Below are 10,482 nucleotides of genomic sequence, written 5' to 3'. Positions count from 1 at the left end.
TTGGTGGTGCACACCTGTAATCCCAGCTACTTGGGAGGCTGAGGCATGCGAATTGCTTGAACCCGGGAAGCGGAGGTTGCTGTGAGCTGAGATCGTGCCACTGCACTCCAGCCTGGGCAACAGAGTGAGAACCTGTCTCAAAAACCAAAACCATAAAGGGAATGTTCTAAGTTTTTATTATTTGATATAGCTATATTTAGCCTTTTCCAATAACTGGGATCCTGAAAAATGGCACATATTTTGCATTTGCCTGAATTAAGTTATACTTAAGTAGCTCAAAGGGCCAAGAGGACTCCACATTGAAAATAATCTAAAGATAAATCCTTTGTTAAGGTGAATAACCAAAATAACCCTCCAGTAATTGGTAACTGTTTAGTACCTTTGGATTTGTGTGTGTGTTTGATGATAATGTTCAGCTATGGTTTCACTTTTGAAAGATTTACGTTAAATTTTATTTTATCATAGTAGTATTAGAGGCTTAGATTGCAAGATCTACTTTGATAAATATAAAACAAAAATTCCGGCTGCTTTAAAACACTCAGGCACTGGTTGTTGAAACAATGTATTCAGATTGACTAGTTTTCAGAATTCTTCTATGTTTGTTCATTATTCAATAAATATTTATCAAAAAGTTGTTCTGTAATATGCACTAAGTATATAATAGAGAGCAAAAACAGGTACAAAATAAAAGCAGCTAATACCTACTGAGCACTTATAACATATCGTGCCCTGTTTTAAGCGCTTTACATATATTACCTCATAGCATCCTCTGAAAAACTCTAAGAAGTAGAAGTGTTATCATCTCCATCTTGCAGTCAATAAAACGGAAGCACAGAGAGGTTAGGTAATTTGTCCAATGTTTCATAGCTAGTACATGATGAGTTGGGATGTGAATCTGGGCAGCATGATTCCAGAGTCTGCACTCTTAACTGCTGGGATGTACTAACTCTCCTATATTTTAACAGCTTTCCTTGTAGTATACAGTATAAAGAATGAGATGCTTATTGAATAAATCATTCAAGCAAATGAAAAATTTTAACTCTGATGAATGCCACAAAGGGGATTGTGGCAGAAACCAGGGAGCTGTTACCAAAATATGTCTCTTTTCCTTCTGGATACACAGACTACATTCCTAGCCTCCCTTGCAGTCATGTGACCAAGTTCTGGCCAGTGGAATGTGGACAAAAGGGAGGTACACACTTCCAGGTCTGGACCATAAAACATATGTATACCAATATGCCAAGTTCTTATTCTTTTAATCGACCTAAGGCAGAGAGTGTGGCCTGAAGACACAAAGGACAGCTGTCAGAATTGAGAAGTTCTCAAACATTTACTTAGGCTTAATAGAAACTTACGCATATGAAAATGCCCATAGCAGAAGGAACATTGGGTAAATCATTTAAGTTTGAAGAGAAGGAAATTTTAGACACCGTTTAGTCTGTAACCTGAATTTATCTTGGCTGCCTTATGGCCAGTCTCCGTATAGTATAGTATTCAGAAGAAATACAGGTCTTATATCCAAATAAGAAATGCAAAGTAATTTACATTTTTAGTGAAGATTTTTAAAGAGGCACCAAAGGGAGACGTATACCCCAAGAAGGTTTAACAATCCTTTCAATCATTTAATTCCTCTAAGTCTCTCTCATCATGACATATTTCTTGTCTCCCTTCTTGTTTGTCCCTCTCTCCTGCAACTCTGTGTAGTAGGACTCTGTTTTCCCCTAACTCAGCTTTTTATTATGTATTTATCAATTTATTATGTATAGATCAATTCAGTTCTTCAGTACCTTACAGCTCTTCTCTCTTACTCTAATCTGCACAACTGAGCCCCAGGAGGGACTTGACAAACCATGAGAAAGTCTTTAGAAGTATGGGAAATCGTGTTGGGGAAGGGAGGAAGAAGATGAAGGCTATGTATATTTACATGTTTTGGTTACATGTCCAGACAACCAATTTGCAAATGAATAAAGTGAGGCCTAAATAAATTAGGTGATTTGACACTCTTGAGTCATACGGAGTTGGACCTAGAACTCAGTGTTATTTCATTTGAAATAACCCTTATTATGGTTCCCTAGCAGGCCATCGTATAGCCTGGCCATATATGGTCGTTTTGCACCCCTAGACGACAGAACGCTAGGGAGAGTAAGGAAGGCTGAGTTTTTGCTTCTACTAGGTTCGATGACCTTGGGCAGGTTGTCCTCTCTAAGGCTCTGTGTTTTTCTTCATAAGAAGGGTTAGGCAAGATGAAATTTTGGGTCATGTCCAGCACTAAAATTCCTTGCTTCTGATCTGTCCCGGGCCCTGCGGCTGTGGCAGTGGTGGTATCGAGCTAGTCAAGAAGCTTCGCCGCTATTTGTCCCTCACCCTATTGGGGGAGAGGGAGAACCTCTCCCTCTTGGTTGCTTCTTTAGTGTCCTTGTAGGACCCACGTGGTGGCCATCTCCCGTCAGGGGGGTCCAGACTTGGCTCTGCGGGCTTCCCAGGGGCCACACGGGGAGAGGATCCTTCATGCATCAGAGTATCCCAGGCCAGAGGCTATGCCTTATCCCCACCTGTTCGGAACCAGCTTCCAAACCTTGGTCCCCAGCCTTCAGCAGGCCTACCGCGCAGGCGCAACCACCAGCCTGGCGCTAGGCGGACAAACGCCGAGGCCGAGGCAAGGTGAGAGGGCGGGGCTGGCAAGACCCCGCCTCCGTGGCGTCACGTGGGAGGCGGAGTCGGAAGTGTGACGGCGTGCGCGGGGCGGGGCTACTGCTGCGCGCGGGCGCGGGGGCGGGGCGCGGCGCAGCGCTCGCGGCTGCTGCCTGGGAGGGAGGCCGGGCAGGCGGCTGAGCGGCGCGACTCTCAACCTGACGGGGAAGTGGTTCGGGCGGCCGCGGCTGACTACCCCAGGGCGAACGGACGGACGACGGAGGCGGGAGCTGGGAGCCGAGCCGGGCGACCTAGAGGGCGAGCGGGTCAGGCTCAGCGTCGGCCACTCTGTCGGTCCGCTGAATGAAGTGCCCGCCCCTCTGAGCCCGGAGCCCGGCGCTTTCCCCGCAAGATGGACGGTTTCGCCGGCAGTCTCGGTGAGTACGGCTGGGGAGCTGCCTCTTCTGCGAAGGGTAGCAACTTTTTTCCTTCCGCACACAGCCCAGGCCCTGCCCTCCCCCCTGCCCCTCGGGGTGGCAGCGGCTCCACTGCACATGTTCCCTTCGAGGCTGCCGCCCCTCCGCGGACTCCGGTGAACTAAGGGCCCCTCCCCCATGTCCAACTCTCCTGTGCCAGACCCTCCTTTCCTCCCGGAGCCCCTTTCAGTGCGGGGCCCTCGTTCCCCCAAAGTGGGAACCCCTTCCCTCTCAGGCCCCCCAATAGCTGGCACACCCCTCCCCGTACACTCACGGCTCCCTTCACTTACCCCCCTTCAGAGTTGGGACACTTCTTCAAATCCAGGCTCCTCTTCAGGGTACAACATTCCACCACCTTTCCACATACACGCCTCTCTTTCAGGGTGGGGAAAGCCTTCACCCGAACAGAGGTTCCTTTTTAGGGGAGGGACCCTTATTCCCTCTTCAGGAAGGGGGCATCCCCCGACCCCCAGTCTTCACTTTAGATTTGAAGGCGACTTTCCAGTATCCTTCAGACTAGTAGGCAACTTCCTTTTCACTCCCTCCACTTCTCTGAGCATTTTGCAGTGGTGGAGAGACCTAGAAACATCGGAGCATCATTTGCTTAATGCAGGAAAGGAAGAGGTGCATCTGTGTTGGGGGACCCTCTTTAAGAGTGAAAGCAGAAGTGTTTTCTGGCTCTGCATGCATGCTGGGGAGAAGTGATTCTGCCCAATGAATCAATAGGAAAGGGGGCCTCTATCAGGGAAGGAAAGGATTCTCCATTTTTGGAAGATGTTGTCTTTGTGGAATGGAGAAAGGGAAGAGGTTATTAAATAGGCTGAAATGCCTTTTCAGTGTTCCTCTCACCAGATGAAGGTAATCTTCTGGCTAGGAAAATCAAAACTCCAGGCTAGTATTCGCTGCCCTAAAAGCTGAGTCTGGAATTACTATTCTTCGAGGCCATTGAAATCTAGTAAAAGATTAAGTTAAACTGTTAGAATGGTGAGAGAAACAGTTTCAGCTTTGACTGATAACGCAGTTCTGTGATACCTACTGCTGGAACTGTATTTTGAGTTTTTTATGTGCAGGTAGCTTGTATTCAGACGCCTTTTACTTTTCTTGATAATAAATCTCTACTTGGTTAATGTTCACTGATCAGTGAGCAATCAGGCCATAGGCCGTACTATATCCAGATAATATCGAGATGAGATGGATTTTTAAAATCTAAAGTAAAAAAGTAAGTCAAAGAGCAATGGGCCTATTATAGATATTAAATAGTAAAGTCTATAATTTTGGCCTTCCCTTTTCCTTGGGCAGAAAAAATTGTCGTTATATTGCTTTCAGAGTGGAAAACCTAAAATAGGAGGCAACTGAGTGTTGTATTACTCTTTCCTCCTCAAAGGCACCTGTTGTCCATTATCTAACCTTTGATGTCTTGTAATTCCTTACTTAGGTTGGGCTCTTTTTAGAGAGACATCCATTTTTCCCTGGTTCTTTTTTAGCTCAATGCGTTGGTTTATTCACAGTAAATGTTGGACCGAAAAACTTGTCCTGTATGTCCGCTAAAGGGCTGACCATATACTAAAGTAAAAATTGAGTGTCTTTTTAGGGGATGTTGTGGAGAGCTGTGCTATCTTTATACTGTATTGGGTCCTCATCTTATAGGAGTGGTGAGATCACTATTAACTTTAACTTCTTTCCTGTTGGCTCTGAAGACTTCTGGAGGGCTTGTTAAAGCTTCATCTTCTGTAAGTGTTTAGAAGGAGTCTTTCTCACCAATTGGGGCACTTATGTTTATTTTCAAACATTGGTTATGCTTTGTAATAGCTTTCTTCTTTCTTAATCAGTTCATGAGGCAAGTGATATAAAAGACCGAGAGATGAAGATGAATTGCAGTTGGGGCTCATACTTTTCATAAAGAGCGTCATTGTTGACCGTAATGTTGGATTTAAAAAATTCATTTGATGCCATGCTTTGGGTGGTATGTGATGAGACTTTTCTTTAGATATGGTGTTAATCAGGAGCAGAGGAGATATGCCTATCAGAGGAACCTGCGTCTGCAGAGAGGGAAGGAAATGGTTCCTGGCAGTATTTCTGGAGCTGCTCTTGATGAAGATACTTCTCAGTGGGAACTCTGTGCTTTCTCTTTCTGTACCCCTTGCAAGAGTAAAACTAGGCCCCATCTTAATTGAAACCTTAAAGGGGTGGGGGAGGAGTAGTGCTGGTATATTTTACTGGTAGTCTTTAAGCGGAGCGTTGCTCAGCTCTTGCCAAATTGCTTGTTTCTGTTCTCTGCAGTTAATTAGCCTAGAGCTTAGAGTTACATTGATCTTTATTTTATCATCAGGAGAGCCATGAATATAAAGGCAAGCACTTCTACTCTAGTAGATGTTTAAAAACTTTTTTTTTTTTAAACAAACAAGAAGTCAAAACGTGAAGTTATTCTGGGGTTACAAGTATTGAAAGCGTTTATTTATTCTCAAGGAAGTATGTGTGTATTTATTTCCTTTTACATGTTAGGTTCTTGAAAAATGGTGAAAAAACTACATTTTTATAAGCAGAAAAATTGAGTACTTTATAAACAGAATAAGTTTAGAGATTATTTAAGAGAATCCTATGGTGACTCATTTTGTGAAGTGAAAAACTTAAAATTCAAACTGTACCCTTGATTGTTGCATGTTTAGATAAGAAATCCACTGTGTTATGTGCATTTTATAAGATGTCTAATGGCAATTAAGACTAGGTAGTGGTTTTTTAAATTATAGGAATGATAGGTGATTGGCCATTTTATAAATGCCACATTGAGGTTACATGGTACTGGTTATATTATCTTTGTTTTACATAAAAACAAGTGAAGAAGTCTTTTAATCTCCGCAGCTGATGAATTTCAGGCAACTTGGCTGGCAGGTGCTTGTACTCTGGAATTTCCCTTAGGTATTATTAATGTATCTTTTAATCCACGAATTATGGTTACTTAAGGCAGCACTTTAGAAACCTTTTTTTTTTTTTTTTTTAACTTAGGAGAGAAAAGTACTCAATTACCTTGATGTCTTGCGTCTAAATCACTACATATAGATACCCATGTGCAAAATGTATATACTGTATATATTTTAAATCTCAGGTCTATGTGCAGAAGTGGGAAACTATTCATACAGCTTTTACCGATTTTTTATAAGGCAGGGATTGGGTGCACATCATGCTTAATCTTTTTGGAATCTCTTTCATAATAGAGGTTTAATTTTAAGACTTTTATCTTGGAATTAACCTAGAGATTAGTCTATTTTCACTTGAAAGAAACCTTATACCTAACCATGTCAGCTTTAAATTTTTCTGCCTCAAAAGTTAAACAACAAAACTTAAAATCTTCTTCCCCCTAAGAAAAATCATAGTGAATGAAATTGTTGGATTAGGATCTATAAGAAACAACATTCTGGGTACAGGGTGTAACTGTGAACAGGTATAGCAGTATGCTTCAACTTATGGACTATTCAGAAATTAGTCTTTTTAACATCACATTGTTAGAACTGTGATTTTTCATCACAGATAATAGTCTTGCTTTCTTAAAGGAACAATGCTGTATATGATTTTCACATATTAATCTAAAGAATTCCTTATTTACATGAAAATGTTTTTCATGTAATATTTGGAGAGATTTTTTTTTAAACTTTTTTTATTGGTTGCCTCTTGAAGGGTTCAAGATAGACTTAAGTTGGGTAACCGGACATGAGTAGTAACTCTTACATGGTTAGTAGAGCATCTTCAACATGAGTTAGCTAGAGTATTTTTCAGCATGTGTATGGATTAACATCAAACATGGACTAGCACTATGCTTGGTGGTTCTTATGGGAAAGACAAGTAAAAGACATGCTTTTTGCCCTTTAGGAGCTTACTGCCTGGTTTTTAAATAAGTACCATGACCAGGTGCACTGGCTCATGCCTGTACTCCCAGCACTTTGGGAGGCTGAGGTGGAAGGATCGATTGAGCCCAGTAGTTTGAGACCAGCCTGGGCAACATAGCAAGACCCTGTCTCTACAAAAAAACAAAAATAGGCATAGTGGCATGTGCCTGTAACCCCAGCTACTTGGGAGGCTGAGGCGGGAGGATCACTTGAGCACAGGAGTTCAAGGGTGCAGTGAGCTACGATTGTACCACTGCACTCCACTGGGCCACAGAGCAAACCTCTGCCTCTAAAAAATAAATAAATAAATAAATAAAGTATGTACTGTATGTAGAGATGTTTATTATTAAGCCTAAGTACCAGAAATGGGGATGAAGGGAGGAAGCACCATTTAAAATGCTGTGCTATGTTTCAAGCAAGTAACTTCTGAGATAACATTTGTTGATTGCTAGATTTATCTCTGCAAAGCTTGGCTTTTTAAAACAATGAAATAATTTAGCAGTTTAAATTCTAGGGAGTCTTTTTCTGTCTTATATGTAAGTTGGAATAACATGTAGCAAAATACTGTATTTTATATGTGGGAGTCCATTTCTGTAACATGTAAAACTTCAATATTCATAAGAAATTTTAGAAAAATATTTTGATTTTTAAAATAGATTCTAATACTTGTAAAAAGTTTAGGGAACGAATCTACTTCATCTAGTATTACCTCAGTGTGGAAGATTCCCAAATCTATAGTATATTTCTTTTTGTGTGTGTGTCTGACGGAGTCTTGCTCTGTCTCCCAGGCTGGAGTACAATGGCGCCATCCCAGCTCACTGCAACCTCTGTCTCCTGGGTTCAACCGATTCTCCTGCCTCAGCCTCCTGAGTAGCTGGGATTACAATCGTGTACCACCACACCTGGCTAAATTTTGTATTTTTAGTAGAGACGGGTTTTCACCATGTTGGCCAGGCTGGTCTCAAACCCCTGACCTCGGGTGATGGCCACTCACCTTGGCCTCCCGAAGTTCTCAGATTACAGGTGTGAGCCACTGTGCCTGACCCTATAGTATATTTCTGTGTCTGTATATGATCTCTTGTCCTTTAGCTGTCTTAGGCTTTTATAATGCCTTAATTTTGCATGCTGTATATGATTTTTAAATATTATTTTAAAGCATTCCTTATTTACAGTTTACAAAGAGCTTTTACCTCATTTAATCTGCATACTAACCTTGGGAGATAAATTATTATACTTTTACATGTGAAAAAGGTCTAGAGAGTGTTTTTGTTTTTGTTTTTGTTTTGAGACAGAGTCTCGCTCTGTTGCCCAGGCTGCAGTGTTGTGGCGCTATCTCAGCTCACTGCAACCTCCGCCTCCCGGGTTTAGGCAGTTCTCTGCCTCAGCCTCCCGAGTAGCTGGGATTACAAGTGCCCGCCAGCATGCCCAGCTAATTTTTGTATTTTTAGTAGAGACGGGGTTTCACCATCTTGGCCAGGCTGGTCTTGAACTCCTGACCTTGTGTGATCCACCCACCTTGGCCTCCCTTACAGGCGTGAGCCACTGTGCCTGGCCGTGAGTGTTTTTTTTGTTGTTGTTTGTTTTTGAGACAGAGTCTTGCTCTATTGCCCAGGCTGGAGTGCAATAGCGCCGTGTTGGCTCACTGCAGCTTCCGCCTCCCGTGTTCAAGCTATTCTCCTGCCCTCAAGCCTCCTGAGTAGCTGGGACTACAGGCACCCGCCACCACACCTGGCTAATTTTTTGTATTTTCAGTAGAGATGGGGTTTCACTGTGTTAGCCAGGATGGTTGTGATCTCCTGACCTTGTTATTCACCTGCCTAGGCCTTCCAAAGTGCTGGGATTACAGATGTGAGCCACCGCACCTGGCCAAAAGTGTGTTATTTTTTTAAAAGGTTGAGTCCAGGTTTTTTCTTTTTTTTGTATGATTGGGAGTGTTTGTATCTATATTATTTTTATTTTATTTTATTTTGTTTTTTTGAGACAGAGTTTCTGTCACCCAGGCTGGAGTACAGTGGCACAGTCTTGGCTCACTGCAACTTCTGCCTCTCAGATTCAAGCGATTCTTGTGCCTCAGCCTCCCGAGTAGCTGAGATGACAGGTGTGCACCACCGCACCCACCTAATTTTTGTATTTTTAATAGAGATGAGGTTTTGCCATATTGGCCAAGCTGGTCTTGAACTGCTGTCTTCAAGTGATCCATCCACCTCAGCCTCCCAAAGTGCTGGGATTAGAGGTGTGAGTCACCATGCCCAGCATCATATTATTTTTAAATAAAACACCATACAAAGGAAAAAAGAATAGAAAAATAAATTATCTTTAGCCCATCTGTATGCAGCTGATGTTAACATGATGTACTTGTTCTTATTCTTTTCCTATGCTTAGTTTTTTAATAGTTAAAATCATACTGCAGACATAATTTTGCATTCTGTTTTTTTTCATTGGATCTTAACCTTTTTTTTTTTCCACTTGAACTCAGATTTTTCTGATGGAGTCCAGTGGTCTTTACTCCGTTACTGACTCTTTATAACCCTCAGGTACATACCTGAATCTGAACTTCTCTCCTGAATCAGCTTCTTTTCCTTATTTCCCACTGACTGTATCACCCAGTTTGAAATTTCAGAATCATGTTTGATTCTTTGCCATTTTTGCCTAGGGCATTAGAATCTCTTCTAAGACTTGTCAATTCTTGTCACCTTTTCTCATCCCTTTTCTTTTCCACCACTATAGTTCAGGTACTTATTATTTGATGCATGGATTATTGCATGGCGTTGAGAATCTCCACCTGTCCAGTTTATTTTGTACAGGGCCCTCAGATTAATCTCCCTAAAGCCATGCTTTGATTGTGCCATTCACCCTCTCAGATTGCTTCATTGCCTTAATGACTACATTCAAACATCTTAGCCTCTTAACATCTTCTCAAGTCCTCTGTCATCTCTTTCTGCTGTCTTACCATGTTCTGACCAAGATGACCTATTTCTTGTTCCTCAGATTTTCATCTTTTCATCCTCATGACTATTCTCAGTACCCTTCAAGGCTCAACTCAAATATTATTTCCTTTCTAAAAACATTTACTGCTTTTCATTCCCAGCCCAAAGTATTCTTCCTTGAACACTTGATAGGACCACTCCTGGGGTACTTATTGCAGAATGTTTATTCTAATAGTTATAAGGTGAAAGTAATTATTACAGATCTTAAAATTGTTATGTCTTATTTCCCTGAGCCAAATTGGTTTTCTTTTTATTTGTTTATTTTTTTATGAGACGGAGTTTTGCTTTGTCGCCCAGGCTGGAGTGCAGTGGTATGATCTCAGCTCACTGCAGCCTCTGCTTCCTGGGTTCAAGGGATTCTCCTGCCTTAGCCTCCCGACTAGGTGGTATTACAGGTGTATGCCACCACACCCGGCTAATTTTTGTATTTTTAGTAGAGACAAGTTTCACCATGTTGGCCAGGCCAGTCTCGATCTCCTGACCTCAAGTGATCTGCCCACTGAGGCC

General features: G+C 42.1%; 1 protein-coding gene across 5 annotated transcripts in view; it reads left to right on the top strand.

Annotated features, from left to right (window-relative positions):
- Positions 1–2,756: 2,756 nt before the first annotated feature.
- The window catches only part of EML4 (EMAP like 4), a 162,718-nt gene continuing 154,992 nt past the window's right edge, over positions 2,757–10,482 (top strand). For 2 of the 5 annotated variants that reach the window (XM_002812091.6, XM_054547611.2), the window contains exon 1: positions 2,757–3,068. In XM_002812091.6, coding sequence (XP_002812137.2) covers positions 3,044–3,068 — 25 coding nt within the window. In that variant the 5' untranslated portion in view covers positions 2,757–3,043. The remainder of the gene's footprint in view (positions 3,069–10,482) is intronic. The other 3 variants (XM_054547613.2, XM_054547612.2, XM_054547614.2) reach the window with 2 other exon arrangements.

This window comes from Pongo abelii, chromosome 12 (genome assembly GCF_028885655.2).
Source record: "Pongo abelii isolate AG06213 chromosome 12, NHGRI_mPonAbe1-v2.0_pri, whole genome shotgun sequence".
Classification (NCBI taxonomy): Eukaryota; Metazoa; Chordata; class Mammalia; order Primates; family Hominidae; genus Pongo; species Pongo abelii.
The sequence above is the reverse complement of the archived record's forward strand: the minus strand, read 5'-3'. Positions and strand labels throughout refer to the sequence as shown.